The sequence below is a fragment of the Pongo pygmaeus genome, chromosome 4 (assembly GCF_028885625.2).
Source record: "Pongo pygmaeus isolate AG05252 chromosome 4, NHGRI_mPonPyg2-v2.0_pri, whole genome shotgun sequence".
Lineage (NCBI taxonomy): Eukaryota > Metazoa > Chordata > Mammalia > Primates > Hominidae > Pongo > Pongo pygmaeus.
This window is the reverse complement of record NC_072377.2, coordinates 9,425,230-9,448,725: the sequence shown is the minus strand read 5'-3', so window position 1 is coordinate 9,448,725 and position 23,496 is coordinate 9,425,230. Positions and strand designations below refer to the sequence as shown.

At 40.2% G+C, this 23,496-nt stretch overlaps 1 protein-coding gene across 5 annotated transcripts in view; it reads left to right on the top strand.

Moving 5' to 3' along the window:
* The window catches only part of SEMA5A (semaphorin 5A), a 516,751-nt gene that overhangs the window by 187,870 nt on the left and 305,385 nt on the right, over positions 1-23,496 (top strand). For 4 of the 5 annotated variants that reach the window (XM_054488673.2, XM_063664657.1, XM_063664656.1 and 1 more), the window contains one exon: positions 21,251-21,350. The exons of the other annotated variant lie outside the window; for it this stretch is intronic. In XM_054488673.2, coding sequence (XP_054344648.1) covers positions 21,251-21,350 — 100 coding nt within the window. The remainder of the gene's footprint in view (positions 1-21,250; positions 21,351-23,496) is intronic. 5 annotated transcript variants of the gene reach the window in all.

Below are 23,496 nucleotides of genomic sequence, written 5' to 3'. Positions count from 1 at the left end.
ATGCTAGGAAATTCCTTCTCTGGCCATTCCTTTACTCTGGCTATTATGTTATAAAGGGAATCTGTTGGATAAAGACCAAGCCAAGCTAAGCATAGCAATGTCAAGTTCCAACAATGCCTCACAACAGCAATCTAACAACAAATGCTTATTGAGTGCCTTACATACAGTATGCCATTCAGTCTTTATAAAAGTTGTATAAAGTGACTATTTTTCCCTTTTATATAGCTGAGGAAAAAAAAACTAAGGAATTTAATTAACTTGTCCATGAACCCATGGTGCTTATGGAACAGAGCAGAGGCTAGATTCCTGGCCTGTCACACTGCAAAGACCAGGTTCTCATATTCTGCAGCCTCTAGCTGGTGGGGGGAAGAGCTGCTACTGTGGTGTTCCTGCCTTGTGTGCGTGTCTGTGAGTGTGTATGTGTCTAGTTTGGGTGCTGCTATTGAGGATCTGGGGGCCTGTCTGGGAGAGGAAATGGGCTGAACCCTAATTAACATGTACGTGCTCACCTTTTTCACTTTGAGTTTTTCCACAGCCCCACATCCTGCTGTCTTTGCAAGAGGGCTCTGAACCAGTGCTTTGCTCCTTGAATCAAAAAATTTTGAGGGAAAATTATCTCATCATGTACCTCAATGCCTCAACCTAGAGCCTCCTTTTCTAGATTCCAGGCATATTTATCATAGCACAGAGGACAGGTGTACTCCAGATGTAGTTCAAAGAACTTTCTTCTAGCATCCCCAGCTTTGTCTTATTTTCCAGCTTCGTTTCTTTCAACATAGAGGGCACACTGAATGACTCATGTTCATTCATTCATCAATGTGTTTGACATTTATTCATTCAGCCACTCTTTGAACCCACATCCATTCATTCACTAAATCACATCTTTATCAAGTGCCTGCATCAGGGCAGCCTTTGCATTAGGCACTGGGAGTGTAGGATGTAGCAGCGCACCTGCCATTTAGTGGAAAGATGGATGTGTCAATAGACAAATTGAACGCTGCAGCATAGGACCTGAGAGGCAAGGTCTGGGCACTGTGTGTGCACAAGGAGGACCCTTCCTCTTGTTGAAGGAGATGCACAGAGAGGTTCTGTGGCAGCTGTCATCCCAGCTGGAGTCAGAACGACAGGTGTCAGACTACCAGGTAAGGAAAGGGAAGTCAAGGGAGCTCTGGGTGGTCCCTGGACCAAAAGCATTCACTACAGTTAGAACCAAAATTGCACAAGGGACGGCACTGAAAATGGGTTTGAAGGTAAAATGGAGCCAGTGTGGTTCTTAGTGGCTTTGGTCTTATTGAGGTTTCATGTTAGAGATGCTGACTGGAGCACCCAGGCACCAAGGAACAGACTTGGCACAGGCGGACAACCAGTGATGGAATGAGAGGTATGGAGGGTCCAAACCAAAAGCAGTGGGACAGAGGAAAGTGTGTTATAGAAGCTGTAGCAACAGGACTCTGAACACATGTTGGGGAGAGAATCACTGCTAGATACTCCAGATGATCCACTGTCTCAGTCTAGTGTGACAAAATTCAACAATCCCTGTTTCTTAGTTGAATTTCAGCACTGGAAAATGCACTGCTCATAATTCCTGTCCAAATAATATTTGTTAAATAACTGTAGTTTAAAGTGAGAGAGAATTTTGTCTGTAGTTATTCATCCATACTGTACGACATGACATGGAGCTAAGTAAGTTTTGCCTTATGTATCTTCAGACATGAAAGATCCCAATGGCCCCTCATCTTCACATGGGGCTTTGGAGTGCTCACTCCTCTGTGTCCAGGAGAGGTGCCTCACCTGGGGCTTCCCACCTTGATGTTACCAGGTAAAGGTTAGCTTGTTGGATAATAGTTCCTCCAACCCTCTCTTGGCACTCTAATCCTTTTAACAGACTCAACATTTGCAAAGAGGCTTATGTCTATTCCCAGAGTTTGCAGTTATACTGTCAGGATCTCTTCTCCCTGGGTATTTTTAATGGAGTAATGTTTATGTTTGGGGAGGAGCAAGAATAGAAATGTTTATAACTGGTGGGGAAAAAAGAACTAATGCAAGCTGGAGTTGTGGGCTTGGTCGGTTGTTTGTGAAAACAATTCTCACTAATTATAGCCCTTCTAGAATGACAGCATTATTATACTGACCATATGCAATTAGCTTGACTTTTCTTCCTCTGTGGATGAAAATAGAATCTACTGCAATTTTCCCCTTTTGTATTCCTAAGCAAGGACTACGCATCCTTTGGTGGACACAGTCTAGTTTGAGTCTTTTTTTAGGGAGTTCTAAAATCTCTGTATGGCATTAAATTTAATAGGTCCAGTATATCAAAAATAGAATTATAATTATGAAAAGTCAGTTAAAAGGAGGGTGGATGGTAAAATGAAATGAGATTTTTAATGGCTTGCCAAGAGTTGTAATTAATGAGATGGATATTGGGCCATGCATATCACTTTCAGGTAGGAAACAGTCAAAGCCCCGTGTGAATGGGCTCAGGAAGGAAAATGATTTTTCAGAAGAAAAGGGTTCTCTATGTCTTGCAAGCTGGTACTTCCTCATCGTTTGGGGCTTTCTCTTGAAGTCGGGCTCACTGAATATGTTCAGGAGGCTGCTTGGTGTTCATATCAGGTGCATGAGAGTTTCATTGGAAGAGACAAAGCTAGCAACACGGTGGAATCCTGGAAGAAAGGAGCTCTTACTTAGACAATAACTGCTTTATCTGATGGGTCACTTGTAATTTTGCTCATAACACAGAGCTGCTTGTCATGACAATGTTAATTCGTGGGTATGATCTACTTCAGTATCTGTTTTGCACAGTGAATTTCTTTGAACCCCGGTTGCAAACAAAGAAAAAAATAACACAAAAGCATGCTGGCTTGAATGCCTAATGCCATCCTGCTGCACAACTTCCTCACACACCACACGGGCTCCCGAGGCTATAAAAATTGTTTTTGTCTGATTAAACACAAGTCCCTTTGAACTCGGTGGGGGTTCTTTTCCGCTTGCACTTTCTTGTAACTGTGTGCAGCCTTTTCTTTTTTTTCTGGTTTGATTTGGAATCCAAAGTGTCTACAAGTTGGCCCACTCCACCTCCTTCATGCTTTTCTTAAAGCAAAAAATGTGTGTTACTGTAACATCTGTTACATTCCATTCCCTGAGGCACAGACAGGCAGAACTAAACACTCTTCACTTGTGTGTGTGCACACACATGCACACACACCAAACCTTTCTTCTTCTAATATACAGAACATGAGTTGACTGGAAGGCAGAAGCAGATCAGAACAAATTATGTTCACATCTTATGTTAGTAAACCATCTAATCATAACCAACAGAGCCTCTGTCTCTCAAGGTAACCCCCAGAGAAGAAATGCATCTTCAGTGGGGGCTGGGGACTTACCTGGGGCTATCAGCTCTCACTTCTGGGGAAAGAATTGAAGTGAAGGAGCGGGTTCCAATTTATATTGATGTCAGTAGAAACAGAATCCAATTGGGAAGTCCTTAAAAGTCTGTATGAAGATAAATGGGTTACATATCAGGGTTAAATAATCAAATTGATTCTAAGATCAAAATCGTCATAGCCATCGCTCTGAAATTCTACAGTGAACTATAGAGGTTGTAGATAGAGAGGAACAAGATGACCCTCCTAATGCAGGGATGTGGGCTTTATTCATTCATTTCTGCATGCATTCATTTGTTCTAATGCAGAACACTCCACATATCTTTCTTCCAACTCTCAGTAATGAGTGGCCATTTTCTTCTGTTTCTGTCGTTCCTCGCCTCGATGTCCCCTCTAGCACCTTATTAAATGACATCTGTATGTTGAGGGCTACCAAACCTTTATCTTCTGCCCAGCCAGCCCCTCTGAGCTCCAGAACTTCCCTATTCCCACCTTACTCGCATCTCCATTGCAATTTCTAGTGAAGACCTCCACGTAGACATCCAGGAAAGAACTATTGGATTGTTCCCCAAATTTACTTTTTCTCCATCTCTCCTGTCTCAGAAATCACCCCATAGATTGAGCTGTTCCAGTGAAAATCTTGGGTGTTATCCTCAGTTTCTCACGTTTCTTTATTTCCCTAATCAATTAGTTCAAAACGCTTCCCATATCTGCCTGCTTTCCTCCATCTTCTCTAGACCGCTGTGGTCTATCCCATTTCCTGCATTCTCCATCCTCTGTAGACCATTCCCCACGCTACAGTCCTAAGTTTTCAAAAAATGCCACGCAGCTCATGCCTCCCCCTTGACTGTTCCATACACATACCTTGGCTTCCTAGTGCCATAGACAAGGGTTGGCAAAAACTATAGCCGCAAGCTGAATCAGCCTCCCACTTGTCGTTGTGAATATTGTCTTAGTGCAACCCAGCCACGCCCACTCTTGTCTGTGGTGGCAAAGGCAGAGTTGAGTAGTTATGATAGAGACTATATTCCCACAAAGCCTAAAATACTATCCAGACCTTTGCAGCGAGTTTGCCAACCTCTCCCATAGAATAAAATCCAAAGCTTTTTACCTCTACTTGCAAGATAATGCATGCAGTGGCCCTACCTCCCTCACACCTCTCCTCTCCTGTCTCTCATTACACTCCTGTCCTGCTTCTCTTGCTTAATTTGCCCTGGATCATCATCAGCTTAGGGCCTTTCCCCAGACAACTCCCTCTCCTGGAATGCCCTTTGCCTAGACCTCTATGTGGCTTTTTCTTGTCATTCCAGTCTCAGCTTAAATGTTACCTGCACAGACTGGCCTTCCTCACAGACTCTACCATGTTGCTCTAAGTCACACTCTACAAAGTCACTCTGTTTTATTTACATCATGGCACTGATTGCTTATTTCATTGATTCTGCCTCCCTCATTCGGATAAGCATTCAGTGAGAGGAACAGCCTTCTCTGCTTGTTTTCCTGCAGCCTCTGTAGTGTCTACAGCAGGAACAGGCACAGAGTAGGTACACGTTTGCCGCACGAAGGCTTGAATGAACAAACAGCTGTCGTGTGCCTGGGAGCAGACGGTCTAGTGAAGAAACATTAAAGGGGTCAAGCAAATAATTAAAGTTCACTGTGACAAACACCATGAAAACTGGGCCCAGAGCGGGAAGGGTCTCTGAAGCTGTTTGGCACACATCAGGAAATGAGAATATAAACATGTCAAGAAAAATTGGAAACAAGATTAGAAATGAGACTGTGACACTGAATTCACAACTCTCTCCCAGGAAGTCAGTGGGGCTGTAAATACAGCTTCTAGTTTGTCCGTGTGATGGTTTCGTCCCACGCTGGGAAAGAAGAGTGACTATTATACCCCCTGGCTTATGGGTCTTGGCAGGTTAGTACCTCGAAATGAAAGCATGAAGAGATTGGCCAAAATAAACCAAAAAGGGCAAAGCCAATGGAAGGATATTTATTTTCCTCATTGCCTTATGAACCTGTCTTTGCAGATGCTGGTGATTTGGAGGTGTGGCATGCTGAGCTCTCCGGGGGTTGCTGGGCCATGGCAGAAATCCACCTCTGTTGGAAATAAAAACCCTGAAACCATAAATGTCAGCTTTTGTTTCTTTTTTTTTTTAACACGTGCTTTTTCTTTTTTTAAAGTTTAACATCTTTGGTGTTTGACTTGGGGCTGCTGGTACCAAAGCAAGGCTGGGAGTGAGGCCAGTGACTTTATGGGACTGTAGATAATATTAACTAATAGGCTGCGCTAGGAATTCCAGAAGGTTTGCTTTTTATTTTATTTTTTCCCTCAGAGGAAATGGAAGTGTAGTAATTAGCTGGAGTTTCAAAATGATTTCGTGTGAAAGTGTAGAAAATACTCAACTTGTGAAGAGGGTAATGATTTCCTGCATGTCCTTATCATTTTCACCGGAAGATATTAAAGGCCATATAAAACTATGCGATGCAATATTGTGGAAGTGATCCTCCTTATTGATGCCATGTGATATATGATAAATTATATCTGGTGAACGATTAGGGGCTCTTTCTAAGCTAATCCACATTGATATCTAGCTGGGTGAATTTCAGTAAGACCCTCTACTCTTCCGGAGTCTTAGGGAAGAGGTTTGAGTAGATGTGCCCAGAGGTGGTTCCTTCTTACTTTAAAATTGTCTTTCTTCCCTTCCTTTCCTTCCTTTCTTTCCCTTTCTTTCCCTTCCTTTCCTTTCCTTTCCTTTCCTTCTTCTTTTGTTCTTTCTTTCATTTCTAAAACACTATGCTTAGCATGTTTAATTATCTGTAATACATATTTGTTGAGCCTTTGACTCTATGATTTTCTAGAGCAGGGGTTGGCATACTTTTATTCTGTGAAAGGTAAGATAGTAAATATTTTGGCCCTTGCAGGTCAAATAGTCTGAACTCAACTCTGCCAGTGTAGCACAAATCCAGCCGTAGAACATATGTAAACAATGGGCATGGCTGTGTTCTGATAAAACTTTATTAACAAAAACAGGTGATGGGACAGATTGGGCCCATAGGCCATAGTTTGCCAATCCCTCTTTTAGAGCCTAGAGACTAATACTTATATTTCATAAATGTTAAAGATGACCTCTTTCACTAAATTCACAATATTATTTGGATATAAACAATCCCATGTAAAATGATTAGAAGAATGATAGAATATAGTTCATAAGTGCTTCTTGAACACAATCACTAGTCAAGATATATCAAATTGGGCCAGGTATGGTGGCTTATGCCTGTAATCCCAGCACTTTGGGAGGCAGAAGCCAGTGGATCTCTTGAGCCTGGGAATTCAAGACCAGCCTGGGCAACATGGCAAAATCCTGTTTTTATGAAAAATACAAAAATTAGCCAGCACCATAAACTGGTCTCTAGATAGATAGATGATAGATAGATAGATAGATAGATAAAAATTAAAAAATAAAATAAAAAGATATATCAGATTGACAGTGTCTGGTGGCCTGGAAAGGAGGGAGGTTAGTGAGGTTATTAAGGAAGAATACAGATGACATGTAGGACTGCATGCTGCTTTGGTATGACCCATGTTCCATTTAACACATGCATCAAAGACTATTTCACTAGATACAAGAACACAGATATTAGTAAACTTATACCCTACTCTTAAGTAACCCCCAATCTGTTACATTCATTAGAATTTGAATAAACAGGGAGTACATAGGAAGATAATTCAGACAGGATGGAATCCTGATATCAACATGGAGAAATGAGAATCAGTGTTATAACAAAGCTAAGGGGGTCTCCTTGAATGAACGATGAGAGAGAAGTGAAAAGCAGGGGAGTCTGAGAAAGAGTGGAGGCTAATAGTAGAGTGCCTTGGTCTCTAGACCCTTGCAGGCAGAGAAAGCCAATGCAAGTAGAGTACAGCTTTGAGACTTGAGGTTTGATTGGCTTCCAAAAGTTTTTAGCTAGTCCATATGTCTGGAAGTCCATGGGGACACCATAGACTAAGAATATGTCTTCATCTGTGTGGGTGTATTTCACAATGAACTGGGGACACTCATGATGTGGGATCTGACTTTTCTTCTATCCCAATCTGTTGAAATATTTATGCAAAGCAGATTGCATTTTGGCTTTCTTCATTGAATATCAGTGTTAACTGCTCAATAAAATAATGAAAAATGGAACGGAATGTCTATTTTCTTAATTTGTTGGTAATGTACTGGTTTCTGTGAGAGAGTACAAAGTAAGAATACGTAAGGCAAGAAACTTCTTATGTTAATTTTGAAAAAAAACAGAGTGGGGGCTATAAAATATGTGAAGAAAGATAACAATGAAATGCATTAATTATATCATGAATGGCGTTTGTCTAGTTTCTAGCCACATGTCTATTACAACTCATATAAAGCTTGATTCTAGGAAGGAATTTACCCTTTGGAAAAGGTGCAGGCTGGCTGCCTAAGAGATTTGATGCTATTGGAGGGAACTGGATCATGAGTGGCATTTATCTAGTTTCTAGCCACATGCCTATTATAACTCATGTAAAGAAGTTTCAAGCTTGATCCTAGGAAGGAATTTACCCTTTGGAAAAGCTAGAGACTTGCTGCCTAAGAGATTCTGATGCTATTGGAGGGAACTGGATCTCTTCCTAGATAAGCAGGTACCATAATGCCCTGATAAAGCGAGACAGTGATTTCTACATATTTCTGACTCTTCCAAACTAACACATCTGTGTCCAGGGATATTTATATAGGTTTTATTATTGTGTTTACTGTGCTTATCATCACAAGAGGGAGAAGCTTTGAGTTGGTGGTCTCCAGTACCACTATCAGGTTCAATGATTCTTTAGAAGGACTCACAGAACTCAGAAAAGCATTTATACTTACAGTTAGGGTTGATTACAGTGATGGGATAGATGTAGATTAAAGTTAGCACCCATAAAAGGCATGTGGAGCAAAGCTTAGGAAAGACTGTGTATAAATCCTGAGCTCAGAAAAGCTCGGGAAAGACTGTTCTCTCCCAGTGGAGTCATAAGGACAGCACTGTATTCTCCCAGAAGTGACATTTGGCAAAATGAATAGAATATTGCCAACCAAAGAAATGCAATGTAGCCTTGGTGTCCAGGGATTTATTGAGGGTTGATCACAAAGGCATGGAATGCTTGCATGGCTGACCTTAGTTACTCAGACTCCAGCCCTTCCTGAAGTCAACCAGATACAGCCTGGCCACAGGTCCCCACTGTAAACTGCATTGTTAGTGTAGACTATCTGGCATGGATCAAAGATCTCAGGTCGAGAGAGAGAGAGACATTCATATCAGGCAGAATATCGTAAGGGTTTAGATATTATTTCCCAGCAGCCAGTCAAAGACCAGACACTCTCTTGGAACCTGCTTGGTTTGAATGCCGCAGACCTGCTGAGTCAACCCATTATTAAACTACTCACTTGATGAATACGGTTCCACAGAAAAAAGTTCTGCATGTGAGATTCCAACCTAAGTCAACCAAATTCCAAGGACTGTGTTACTTTCATCAGTATATTTGGTAAAGGGAGGGTAGTTTTGTTGGAATCAGTGCCTGATTAAGTTGTGCTGACCTCTATGGCAGCTGGTTCTGAGAAGACAAGTTAATTTGTTTTTCCATCCAACAAAGGCTCCATGTTACCAAGGAAGCCTGTTCTTAATATCTTGGGTATGTACTGTCCAATCATGTAGCCACTCTCCAGGTATGGCTTCAAAGTACTTGAAATGTGGCCAGTGCAGTAAGTGTAAGGATTTCAAAGACTTAGAATACACATACACAAAGATATCTCAATGAATTTTATTTTGATAGCATGGTTTTTTTTTGTTTGTTTGTTTTTGTTTTTTTGAGATGGAATCTTGCTCTGTTGCCCGGGCTGGAGTGCAGTGGTGTGATCTCGGCGCACTGCAACCTCTGCCTCCTGGGTTCAAGCAATTCTCCTACCTCAGCTTCCCGAGTAGCTGGGACTACAGGTGCATGCCACCACGCCTGACTAATTTTTTGTATTTTTAGTAGGGACAGGGATTCACCATGTTAGCCAGGATGGTCTCAATCTCTTGACCTCAAGTGATCTGCCCTCCTCGGCCTCCCAAAATGCTGGGATTACAGACGTGAGCCACCGTGCCCAACCCTCTTTAACAGCTTTTTAACATAGCTACTGGGACATACAAAATTACATGTGCAGCTTACATTGTATTTTCATTGGATGGTGCTGCTTTAGAGCATTTATCATCTTTATGCTTTTCCCTGGGATCAGATAGTATTTATCTTCTTCAGTTTAACTCTCTTTTGTGTGTATCTCATCTTCTTAGCTAAATTATAAATGTCTTGAAGGCAGAGGTCTGTCTTATATAACTTTGTATTCCAGGCAGTACCTACAGTTGGTTCTTCTGTGTAGCAGGTACTCAATAAATAAATATTATTTGACTACATAAATGAATTATTGTGCTGCCCCAGTATTTTTGGTGCACATCCACCTAATGCTTAACCCTAAAGTTCCTGGAAAAGCCTTGGTCTGACTTGGCAAATATGTTCTAGTTCTGATGTGTAGATAGAATCTGTACTTCGGCAAAGAGGCCACCTTGGGACTTATTAGACCTCTCTTCAAGCAAGAAGACTTCCTTGCATGACCCTGTCTTGTCTCCTGAGTTCCCACAGCTTTCTTCTTCCCTTGAATCCTAAGGTCTGCAGAAGTAGTGGCTTAGATTAGAACCTAAAGATTTTCCAATAGTGAGGAGGCAGACAGGAAACTTATGTGTGAATTGTGAGAATGTGACAGAAAGAGATTTTCCTTAAGCAAATGATTTATTGTCTTAAAGCTGAGGTCTGGCAAATTCTGAATATGTAGCAGAACTATTCTGGATATTTTAAAACCACACACCCTAAGGCTCTAAGAAATCTCTGGCACGTTCCTTTGCAATCTCTGTTGTTATCTGGTGGTGAATGGCTTTCTTTGTACCTGTCAGTTTTCTGGCTATCACTGTTTACACAGCCAGCACTTTGGCCACTTCTAGAATAATCTAAGTGCTTATTGAATAGAAATTATTCATTTTTGTAATTTTAGTCATTAACATCATTTGTAATTCTAAAGTTATAAATCTGAAGGAAATTACTGTTTGTTGTTCTTTGTCACAACATGGAGATTTTGCAATTAGATTTTATAGCCTAAAATCATATGCTGCAGGTCAGAAGCCAAAATGAAAACCCTTCTGCACTGGGCAAAGTTTCCTATGGGTGAATCAAAGTACTTTGAAGCCACATAAAGTTTAAGGGAGGGGCAGGCTGGGCACCAGCTTCATAGCCTGAAGGACAAAGTTAATCACAGTCCAGGAATTTGAGGGTCATGCTTAGTTGGTGTTATAATATATGAATTTGCATTATCTTATAAATTAAAACAAAATCTGTCTTTCCTGATGGATGAGTAGAAATTGCTTCTTCTATGAGTTATCTAGCAATAAAACCCAGGCACTTATAAGCTTATTTCTTATCCTAATTAATTGCTTCAGATGGTTTAATGAAATAGGAATTTACCAAGATCTTGAAAGTTATAAACAAAAGGGAAGGCAACTCTATCCTGTGAGGCAGATTTTGAACTCAGATTACTGACAACTTTTCACTAGTGTCTCTTTGCACTTGCCAGGTGGGTCTGAGGCAACCCTTGAATGACTCAGAACTCCTTGGGCCAGAGTGGCTAGAGCCTCACCTAACACTGGCATTTAGATCCTGAGATTTGACAAGTATTTGTGGTATGGCCTGAAAATCATGCAAAGAATTGAAAACGTGGGGTAACAGTGGAATTTATTAATCCCACCCCTGTTTCAGAAAGGTAGTGCATTTCAATTGGTTACAAGATGGTAATTGGTTCCAGTGAAATTTTGCTTCCTAAGATTTCTCTCAAAATACCCAGGAAAAATATGTTTAGTTGTTTGGTATTATCTTGTGACGATCTAGCTTAGAGAAACGGTAGGTCTGGAAAGTCACACAGGAGTCCCTTCTGGACACGAAGCCTGTCTGCCGCCTGCTCCAGCAGCCTTGATCACCAGCTGCCTCCCCAGGCAGGTCCCTGCTCCTGCCCTCACTGAAATAGTGCACGCATTTTTTCTACAATCACAGATTGGTGGTTAGTATTTAATGCTGATTTACATTATGGATACATTTTATGCCATAGATTCCAGGATGTAAAAAAATAAAAAAAAAAAAATGTGTGACACGAGCTTGTAGTTTTCAAATGGTGTTTGAAGGAAGACCCAGTCAGGAACTCATCGAATAAAAAGGAGCTATCACAGCTTTTTGGTTTCTGAGACATCCACCAGGAAGGCTGCCCAAGATGAAACAGTGAACTTCGCAAGAATCCAAATCCAGAGTGTAGACCTTTTGCAAAAGTTGTAGTTTGTGAATATTTTTCTACAATGAACATGTGAAAAATGGATTAGGTATACTATGTGTTAATGCAACAAAATCATATGAAGACTTGATAGAACACTTGACTCACTTTCAATAGACTGCAATAGAAACCAAAAAAGATTTGAAAAAGCACTGCTTGCATTTTTAAAATGCTGTGTTTTCAGTGTCATTATTTACAAATGAAAATGCAAATGAAAGATGCTTTATGCTTCCTGCTATTTTGGGTCTTTTTTCGTGATATGAAATGTTTTAATTTCTCTAATTGGTTATTATTATTTTTGTTTTTTAAAAGTTCTATAAATGGGACATACTCATTTCCTATAGATATTTTTTGAGATAATTTTTTTCTCTCTACTGTAGTCTATAAGTGTCTATAATATCTATTTGTATACACTTAGGCAAATACATATATATATATACCACACACATATATATACACAATGACCACATTGATGCTTATATTTATATATCTATGTGTGTATGAAGCCAGATATTTCCCTGACTCCTTCCCAGAACTTGCAACAGGGATGCCTCATTTACTCAGTCCTCAGCTCTCAACTCCTGTGGGAGGGAGTGTGCAAACGAGGCCGGAACTGGAGTGCACACATACTGGAACCAGCTGGCCACTTTGGCACTGGCAGGGGTGAGTTCCACTCACTCAGATCCTCTGTGTTCCACCCCATGCTGGAAGGAGCACACAGGTGCACAGATGCAGGAGCCAGGGTGAGCAATTTTGAATGCTGGCAGGAGCCAACTCCCTGTATGCCCCGCACCAACATCTAGTGGGGAACCTGTGACCCCTGAAACCCCAGAGGGCATATAACAGTGCTCTTTTAGCTCTGCTGCCTGCAGATAGCTTAAATGTTAACAGCTCAGCAGGCCCTTTTGTGTCTGCACCCATGGCTCCCAAGCTCTTGTCTGGTGTCCAGGAAAAATGAGGTTACATGAACGAACTGAAGGGTGGTAAATGTGGAGGTAAATGGTGATAAATGCCAATGAAAGTGGGTCTTAGTGGAAGGGGAGCTGGAAAAGGGATGGGGCAGGAAGGTTATCTTCCACTGGAGTCCGGCCATCTCTGGTCAGATTCTTCTTCAAAGTTACACCATCAAACTGTCCCTCTGAAGTCAAGCCAACTTCTCTCCAACATCCAACCGTAGTCCGTAATGTCCAGCAGCTTCTCTTCTCTGCCAGCTGAATCTGGGGTCTTTATAGGGACAGGATGGGGTGGGGTGGGGCCATGGGTGGTTTAGGAAAAGGTAACATTCAAGCGGGAAAACAGAATATAAGTTGTCACTTTGGGCTGCAGTCTCAGGCTTTTAAGCTTAAGGGTGGTGCTTCTCCAGGGACCCTCCCATGTCCACCTAGAATTTCTCTGCCTTCTCTCCCTATCATGTATATGTGTGTCTATATGTATACAGATATATAGAAATAAATACATGTGTATACATACACACTGTATACATATACACAATATATGTATTGTGCATATACTTATATACAATATATCTAGATACAATATGACTATAATCCACATTTGGAAAGCTTAATCTACTTCACTAAGTTTGTGCAGTCTGCAAGAGCTTTCTTGTTCTTATACTGGGTAGTTTGAAGGAGGATGCTTGCTGAGTGTGATGGCCTTGGGACTGAGATATATTGATAACTATAGATAAGTATAATTTTGGTCCTTTAAAATACTGTCATTTAGAAATTTTCATGTGCTCAGATAATGTGGTTAGCCTGGTAGAGACCACTTTTTTTTTTTTTTTTTTTACATCCTGGAATCCATGTTATAAAATGTATCCATAATGTAAATCAGCATTAAATACTAACCACCAATCTGTGAAATTGTAGGAAAGAATGCATGCACTGTTCCAGTGAGGGCAGGAGTAGGGGCCTGCATGGGGAGGCAGCTGGTGACCAACGCTGCCAGGGCAGGTGGTGGACAGGCTTCGTGTCTGGAAGGGACTCCCACGTGACTTTCCAGGCCCATCATTTCTCCAAGTTAGATTGTTGCAGGATAATATAGAACAACTAAAGAAACGTGTTTGATATTTTTCCTGGATATTTTAAGAGAAATGTTAGGAAGCAGAATTCCACTGGAAACAATGATCATCTTGTAACCAGTTGAAATCCACTACCTTTCTGAAACAGGGGTGGGTTTGCCTTATGTTTTCAATTGTTTGCATGATTTTCAGGTCATACCATAAATACTTGTTAAATCTCAGGATCTAAATGCCAGTGTTAGGTGAGGTTCAGCCATGGTACTTCTACTTAGATATTCTCCTAGTGCTGTGATGGGAAAGAAAATAGACCAGCAAAGGAACCTTAGGACCTGGGATTTTCCAGCTCACTGCACATTCATAGCCTTGGGCAGGTGGTGTAACACATTTGCCCTCAACTATAAAGTCAACGGCTGGACTGCAGGGCAGCTAATGTCATGTCCTGCTGTAACCTGCTTTGATTCAACTAAGCCCTCGATAGGAGTTATACTGAAAATAGTAAAGGCTCATATATTTGGAGAAAAAAATTGGCCTCATATTTTCCAACCTTTCTACAAAGCAAAAGTAAGGTTTAGCATATCTGCACATTTTGGAGTTTGCTAATGTAAATAGGACTTGTCTTGGAAAATCTTTTGAGGGAGATAAATTCTCCAATATTGAGATCTTCTTTCCCCTGGACCTCTTGCTGCCGGGGTGTGCCCTGGTTTCCTTCTGTTTTTCTCTGGGGTACTCCTCCTTCACTTGTGTCCTGCCCAGTGGGCGGCCAAGCTGGAACATTCCTGTATCCTATCTGGAAATTACCAGCTTCCCTTCTTTCCAATTTTTCTCTCCTTTGGTGGGTACAACTACCATTTTTGATAAATTAATCCATGCTTATATGTTACTAGGCAGTAAGGATTCATGCTGTTTATACATTCCTTGGAAAATTGATTTTTAATTTTTATCTTATAGAAATATTGCCTTAGTCTTATTCTGGATTTAAATTCCAGTTTAGCTACTTATTCCTTATGTCATGTTTGGATATTTAACTTGTCAAAATTTCAGGGTTTAAAAAAATTTTATAACAAAAATGATAGCTCTCGCTTCACAAGATTATAAACATAAAAATAGTTAATATGTAAAAGTATCTCCTACAATTCCTGATACCAAGTCAGTACTGAAAATATAGTTAGTAAATAAAGAGGTATAAGTAAGAAATGTGGGTTATTCTGATATGTATGTTTTTCAGCAGCATATTTTAAACATTTATGAATGTGCATGTTTCTTCCCTTATGAAGTGTTTTGCATTCACACACTGGCACCAGACAAGTGTGTGAAGCTTTGGGACTGAAAGCTATGATCATCACTGAAAAGATTTGAGAGAACCAAGTTGGTTGAAGGCCTGATGTATCTTATTTTTGGGGTATACATGACATGGGGTTGCTGCTGATTTATTGTCCAAAGTGAGCTTCCCTTGTTCTGAGTGGTTGTTGGAGTAACAGGCCTGGTAACGCAGACTGCAAAGGAAAGGGAAGGAAACTGGTAGCAGGCAAGACACAGCATAGTAAACCAGCACAGACCTGCCGTGCTCTTCTTCTACTTGTGTTGGCTTTTAAACATTCCACTCCCTTGTTTTTCTATCATAGTTTTGGCTCATATTTCATTGATAGGATGGTTTATGTAATGCACTGAAACCAAAAATGAAGTCCATAGAAGGGAGAAGCATGCCAACTTTAAGGAGTAATAGGTCCCTACCTTTGAGGTAGGATGGATCTTTTCACAACTGCAGGAAGAGGTCAGAAAAAAGAACTTCCAGAATTTTTCCACAGAGAATATGCCCTGTACTTCTTTTCCTGTGCTGCTCACAGAAAGTGCCCATCTTGAGGAGGTGAAGACACAGCTCTTCCATTTTCAGGACAGTATCTTGTCCCTGCCCCCGAACTCCCGTATTGGGGTTGAGTGGTTTAGACTGCTTAGAAACTCAAGCATTCCACACTGCTTGTATCATTCCTACGTTCTGATTTCAGAATGTTCTTCACTCCAATAAAGCAGATCAGCACGTGGTTGTCATTTTCTTCCTCCATACTTACATAAAGACACTTGGGTAATAAAAAATGATGAATGATTTTTGTGTAGATCATCACCCTTATTAACATGGGCAAAAACAATCAATGTTTTATTCACAGGTTAAAGTAGTAGCTGGTTTTGAGAGACCCAGCTTTCTGTTGTATTTCATTTTTCTCTAGTCCATAGTTGAAAACTGAGTGGGTAGTGATTTTGCTTAACAATCTATCAATGGAAATAGAGTAACTTTCAAAGTGGAGAGGGTGTCGATTTTTCTTTCTTCCTGTAATTTTCCAGATGTGCTGTATAGGAAGCTAAATTTTATATTTGCTGAAGTTTAATAATATAGCATAGTGGCTGGAACCACAAAAACTAGGCTGGTTGGGTTTGTATCTTACCAGCTATTGATCTTGGCAACACTCACCCTTACTGTGCCTCAGTTTCTTCACCTATGATAAGGCAGGTGTGAGAAATACAGGAATTAATAGTTATAAAGTGCATAAGATAGAACCTACTATTTAAATGTTAGCTATTTTTGAGCTGTCTTGCTGATAATCATATTGTTAGCGTTATTTTGTCATGATGCAGATTAAATCAGTTACATAACTACATGATAAATAGAAGCAGGCTGTGATATGCACTTGTATTTCTACATACTGTACTTATGTGTGTTATGTAAGTTGCTCTCCATGCTTTTCAACAATCTTTACTCACCATCCCCTGGCCCCACCTAGTTTGGCTTGCATCTTAGTTGCCAATGTGGGTTTCAAGTCACTCATATAGCTTTTGAAATCCTGCTTTCTGAGTCCCTTAATTAACTGAAGTTTGAAGGTGTGAGGAATGAAACAGGTATCCGGAGCCAGCCCTTAGTGTACCTGGGAGGTTTCCTTGGTCAGTGTTTGCTAACAAATCAGATTGGTTTCTGGACAGTTGGTGCTGCAGGTGTTAGCATGTGGAGTGGCTCTCAATCAGATTTTGGAATGACTGTCATGTCTTCCACAAGAGCTGCCCTTTATTGTTTGTTTGTTGCTGTTGTTGTTTTGGTTTACAAACATCATTACCTTGGCTATATTTAGAGTGTCTGCTTTTATTAAAAGAGTAGCGTTTACCCCTTTTTCCCTTTCTTTTTCTTTGCATTTCTTTTTTTTTTTTTTTTTTGATTTTTTTTTCTTTCTTTTTTGGAAGGGACATTAACTTGAATCTATTTAGCTTATCTCTAGTTATATTTGTCAAGTATTTTGGACCAAATTTATTAATACTGACTTGTTCATAAAATAAATCATTTTTTGAAGTTGTAAGACTGGATTATTTAAAAAAATGGAATTACACTTTTGATAAAATATTTTATACACCAATCACATGGGAGCTTATGTAGCTGTAAGAGAAGGCAAATATGAATCAATGAATGTAATTTTGCAATACAAAATCATTGCTGGAGACCGTATTTCAACAATCACCTAAAGATTTGTGTAAAAATTGGATTATCTAGGATAGTTAATGTCAAATATTATGAATTATCTATCACGTGTTCAGTTGGAATTTACAAATTTTATGTTATAATTTCCAATTTTATATATATATATATATATATATAGTCATATTGGCTGCCATATTTAAGCTGCATTTCATCGTATGGTTATTTCAGCAATATCAGAAAATAGGGATAGGAGGAAAAAGGTAAACTCACTGTTTGGGGGCAATGAGCATCTTAATGTTATTGAAAATTGTATCCCCTCAATTCACCACTTGCTGTGGACCCCCTCCTGCTCCCTCACTCTCCCCAAACTTCCTCTGGCATCTAGTTTGTGACCAATTGCCCTGAACTCTCTTAGATCTTCTATTTCCAAAACTGTTCATTTTCTGATTCCTTAGAAAGCAGTATTGACAATGTTTTCCTGCTACTACTGAAATCTGTTATTGTGATGATGAATTGTAGCAATAGGTTTTCTGTTACTAAGCTTGCTGAGCCATCCTTGTGTTTCTGGGCTAAGCCCTATTCCATATGAAATATAGTGTATGTGTATGTGTGTGTGTGTGTGTGTGTATGTGTGTGTGTGTGTTTGTATGTGTGTGATTTTTTTTGATATATTGCTATATTGTACTTGGAAGTTTATTATGCATTTTATTGGGGTTTTTGAAGCTATAATAACAAGAGAGTGTAATAAAAATATGTAATGTTATTTAAAATAGGAGAGTATGTACATATAGGCAGAGGGAAAGGGACTAGGTAACATTGGAGATTTTAGAGGAAAGCCTAGGTAATTTAGAGAAGCGATTAAAGGGGAAAGAAGAGATGAGAGCAACTGGTCTTTGAAAAGAGGACTGAGTGCCTTTTCTCTGATCTGTTGGGAAAGTTTGGAGGATAGGTATTGGTGCAGGATTCTTTTTAGTTCAAGAGGTAAGTTGGTGCAGAGACTTTCTTGCAAGGCTCTCATGGTATCAGTGAGATAGAAGCCAATGTAATATGCAAAGTTGAGATGGCCGACCTTCTGGAGGAAAGTCAAAAAGAAGAGAATATGCAGATTACTCAACTTTGATCTATGTTAACCATAAAAATACACAGTTTTATTGGGAAAGTTCATTAGAATTTCAAATAAGGAAACTTGAACAATATTGACAGAACTACATGCTGTTAACTCATTTTTTCCTCTGTACATGACTCCTTGTATTACTTCAGGGTATTTTAGGAAGTAGCAAAACTGCCTTCCTGTTGTTCAGTATAGGGACCAAAACCTGATGTATGTCTCTTTAGCCTGGTTCCTGTTGGCCACTTTCTTCCCAGTCTTCTAAATAAAAAGAAAGATGAATGCATGGGAAATGAGTAACCTGATTTTCTTCTATCTTTCATAGTCTTTTTTCCTCTTAGAGGCTCATCTCTTCACTCCCCTAGCAGGAAGGTCAGCCCTTGGCCCTCTGTTCTTCCCTCATGTGGTTTGAAGATTGGATGCGAGCCCAGCTCTGGGGGCTATGAGTTGTGAACAGAGCCCCTGATATCACTCTGGAGCCTGGTCCTGGCAGTGCTCCCTGGTCATGTGTTTCCCATCTGAATGATGAACCTCCTGAACTAGAACATCTTTATGGACATTTCTAGGTCTTAGTGATGTTTAACAATGGCTGTGGGCCAACCTACCATTGGAAATTTTTCACCTGCAACATTCCCATTTGTTGCACCTGAATTTATTATCTTTCTCTAAAGCCACCTCAAACTCCTGATGCCTGTCTCAGTCATCACTGTTTTCTTCTTCGTTTAATTTGGAAACTGTTTTGTTCTCTAACTTGTTTCCCTTGACTTCATCTCTAATCAGTGATCCCACATCTTCTTTATCCATTTTCAAAGCCAATACCCAAATTGTAGGTTTTTAGGTTTTTAAAAATACACTACTTTTCCTTCCATTCTCTACTCTTTCCAAACCATCCTTTCTATCAAGGGCTCATTGATATTCCAAAGACATCTGCTCAAATGGAACAAGTGTTTTCCTGAAAACTTTTCAAAGCTTTGCTGTTACATATGAAATCAAGTCCAAACCTTTTAACCTGTAAGTGAATTTTTCTACAGTTTGTATTTAAATACACCTTTCAGTTTCCTTTCCTAGTAGTTTAAGTTGCTATTACTTTTTCTTTTCTCCTTTCTCTTTTTCTTATTTCCTTTCCTTTTGATTATTTCTCTCTTGAATTCACTTACTTGTTCTTACTTCATTTCACATATTTATTATTTCCTATCGCATTCAAAGTGCTGTTTTGTATGCTGCATGCACTGCAGGGAGCAATGCAGACGCAAGAGCCATTGGGTTCTCTCTTGCCCAGGAATGGAGGCATTGATGGAGTGAAGATGAGTTATACCAGTTATGGCCACAGGGGGCACCATGGCCTCCCATGTTGCTGTCTTGCTTTGCCCCTCTAGCACATCTTTCCTGTCACTCTCTGGTCAAATCTTTCCTTTTGTTTTACCGCAGCTCTCAATCATCTTTTCATCTAAGAATAATTCCTGTAAACCCACAAGCCCCTATAAACACTTGCATTGATAGACACCCTGTTTAAAGATACTAGTGCTGTTTCTTTAACTGAATTATAAAGTCCTGGAAGAATTATTAATAACTTTTCATAGTTCCATTGCCTTGTACATACCTTGCTCTACATATTTTAATTGATTTGCCTATAAAATGTAGAAATTTATGTGAAAATCCTTACAAGTCCCTCTCTATATGACTCACCCCTGGTTTCCTTTAATCAGAAGATAAATTTTACTTGATATCACTTCCCCCCAGTAACTGTTAGTAGAGAAAAGACATGTTTATTATACAGAACCATTCCTGAAAAAATAGTCCCTCTCATTCACATCAACAAAGCGTTTTCTTTAGGGTATGATATGGAATGGGGGCATATTTCCATATGCCCCCATTAAAAACATAACACTGATGTGTTTAGCATCAGCGTTTGTTGGAGGAGATTCTTTCCAGTATTACACACTTTTTCCTCAAACCAACATCTTCATTGATTTGACAGTTGTTATGTGCCTGGCTAGTCAGGGTGGTGTTATTCAAAATACTAAATCCAAGAAAAAAAGACAATCAGATGACATGGTTAATTGTCAATGATAATGATAAGGTATCCCACGATTGGTAGGCAACTCACTGAATATTTTTTAGTGTTAAAAATGAGCTAATGAAAGTTGCAAAAATGGCTCATTGAAGCAGCATCCTATCTCTCCTCAAATACTGTCATTTTATAATTATCGGACTCTGAGCTGGAGGCTGTCTAATAGGAGTTAACCATGCTTGTAAAAACCTGTCTCTGTAGAGTGGCTATTTCCTGATTTCCCTTAGAAAAAAAAATGCAAATGAAGCCTAGAAGTAACTGTGGATTTCTCATCTAGAAAGGTCTGAATGTGTTTAACAAGTCTAATCATGGGGCCAAAATAGAAACCCAAAGGACAGGGAAATGGAACATCTAATTTGAAAGAAGGCAAATGGTGCTTGTGTGCTTGGTCCTTGCTCCTAAGGAGGCTTTTGTAATATTTAAAAATCTGCAGCTCTTTTGAGTCAAGTTGCACAGGAAATGGTCTTGTTTGCATTCAGTATTCCTCTGATGAATCATGTGAATGCTGTGTTATTTTCTGCCCAGCCCAAAGCCAAAAGGAAAATGCACATCTGGCTTGTAAATCACAACCAAGCATTGATGCCTCGCTTGCTCTTTATTGGGTGGCTGCCCTCTGTGGTTTACAAGTTCTTAGTATGGCTTATGGGGCATCCTGAAGGAAACTTCCAGTGGCCTCTGAAAGATGGCATAGAGGGACCTCTGAATCCTCTCTGAAATGTAACGTCTGCTACCTGATGTGCACTATCTGTGGTCCCCAGAGGAAAAATAATTCATTTTTATCTTTTTATTTATTTATTTTTTCTATTTAGAAATTGGCCCCTGGTTACGGGAGTTCAGAGCGAAGAATGCTGTGGATTTCTCGCAGTTAACATTTGACCCAGGACAGAAAGAACTTGTTGTAGGAGCAAGGTGAGAGATATTGTATTTTGCCACCGCAGATATTTTTGGACTTCATTTTACATCTGTGCAGTTGCATGTGACCTTCCCTGACAAAACTGAAGAATGCTGAATAATATTATTTCTTATAAGAATGAAATACGGTGTGAGTGTCATAAAATATACTACTGCTAATAAGATGTCGATGGCTGCCCTTTAGAGTAAGCATTGATCAGGCCCTCACCCTGTGCCAGTAACTGTTCTAACATGAATTAACTCATTTGTTCCTCCATTCAAACCTAAGAGGTAGGTACTATCAACATTGCTGTTTTAGAGATGAGGAGACTGAGGAAGAAAGTAGATAAATAAGTTGTCCAGGGGCATATGCCTAAGAAAAGATGGACCTGAGTTCCAAACCCAGTCAGTTTGACTCCTGAAAACGTGTTCCTGACTTCCCACTATATTCTTCAGTAGGATTCTAGAGATCCAGAGATCTTGATGTGTACTCCAAGGCCCACCACCACCTTTCTTTGTCACCTTGATTAGGCCATATACCAGTAAATTGAGATTCAATGAAGTTATTTTTATCTTTGTCTCTCAAGGGTGCGCGTGTTCCCGTATCTAGGTCAACATCTGCATCCCAGTTTGACGATGAGGCCACCGGAACACAATCAAAACAAATTTGAGTTCTTTCCCCTGTTTTCACTATCACTTCCTTAGAAAACCTGCATAAACCTTGCATTCAGATTACCTATTTTGGGATTATATATCCATCTGTTAGGAAAATTGCCATTAAAGTTGAAGAAAGGGTCCGTTTGTAGAATTGGGTTCTTCTGGCATCTAAGGATGGCACATTGGGCAGTGGAGAGTTCATTATATTTTTCGTCCAAATGTACCAGAGTATAAAGCATACCTGTCATAGCTACAGAGGTTTTGCAGTCTCTCTATAAACGTGAGTGCAGCTAAATCTAGCTTATAGTCTGGGCACTCTAGATAAATATTGAACCGTTTCTAGGATCATTGCTTTTGCTCTCAGATCTTGAGGTGTCCTTGTACATTCAACACTTGAAGTGATGAATGGTTGTAATTTTACATGAGTAGGAAGAAGTTGGCATAGCTTATCGCACCTAGCAAGTTACCTTCACCTCTTTTGACGTTTGTGAGGAGGTGGTGAGTATGGATTGGACAAGGCTACTTGGTGTTCTCTTCCTTACTTTAGTCCAGTAGCAATACTGGGGGATTTCTGATGCTCGCTTCCATCAAATTTCTCCACTTGGAGTTCAGCCTGTGTTTTGCAGTGGTGTTAAATCAGTCTCCTGGCCTCCAGATGTTCTCCTGCTTCTGCATACCACAGCCAACATCATCTTTTAAAAATGCCCACCTTCAGTAGCTCCCATCGGATCAATGCTGTTTCCCTGGTGTGGTACACCAGCCCTTCTGCCTTGCTTTCCCACCTCCCTTCCAGACTTGCCTGTTTTCATTCTCACATGGTCCAGGCATGTGGAATTATTTATTCTGCCTACAGTTACGGAATATGCTCTTTGTTGCCTCTGGGCTTTTTCCCTTCTGACCTCTTTCTCATTTTCTGGAATACTGGTTACCACCCACCCCCACTCCAAATTATCTGCTTGGTAAACTCCCACTTGTAGTAAGGACCTGGCTTAAGGGTCCACCATCAGTCCTGAACCGCCACATTCTCTGTCCTGTGTGGCCCTAGTAATATACCTGACATCTACTTTTTTTTTTTTTAACTGCACTTATTGTAGGATATTGCATTATTTCTTGAGAAGTCACCCTTATCAGATGGTGACTTACCAGAAGGCAAGGGAAGTGCCTGTCTTTTCTTTATTTCCCCAGAATATAGCACAGATTTTTCCTGCTCATAGAAGCTCAAAGATACCTGTTGATTCGACACATTTATTTCCAGAGTTGAATTTGTATATGTTCCCCTCTGCATCCAGGTGAACACTTAGGGAAAGGGGTGTTAGGATTATAACAGCTCATCCCAGATACCTACATTTGGCAAGGGCATGAGCCAGTGTCAGGCTGTATACACCAAAGCTCACCCTGGGGGAAAATGAGCTTTCACTCTGAGCCAAGGGAACAGACCCCTTACTGGGGCGGGGCAGGTACAAATGTGACCCCAACTAGTGTTTTGAGTCTTGCATCCCTCATTCAT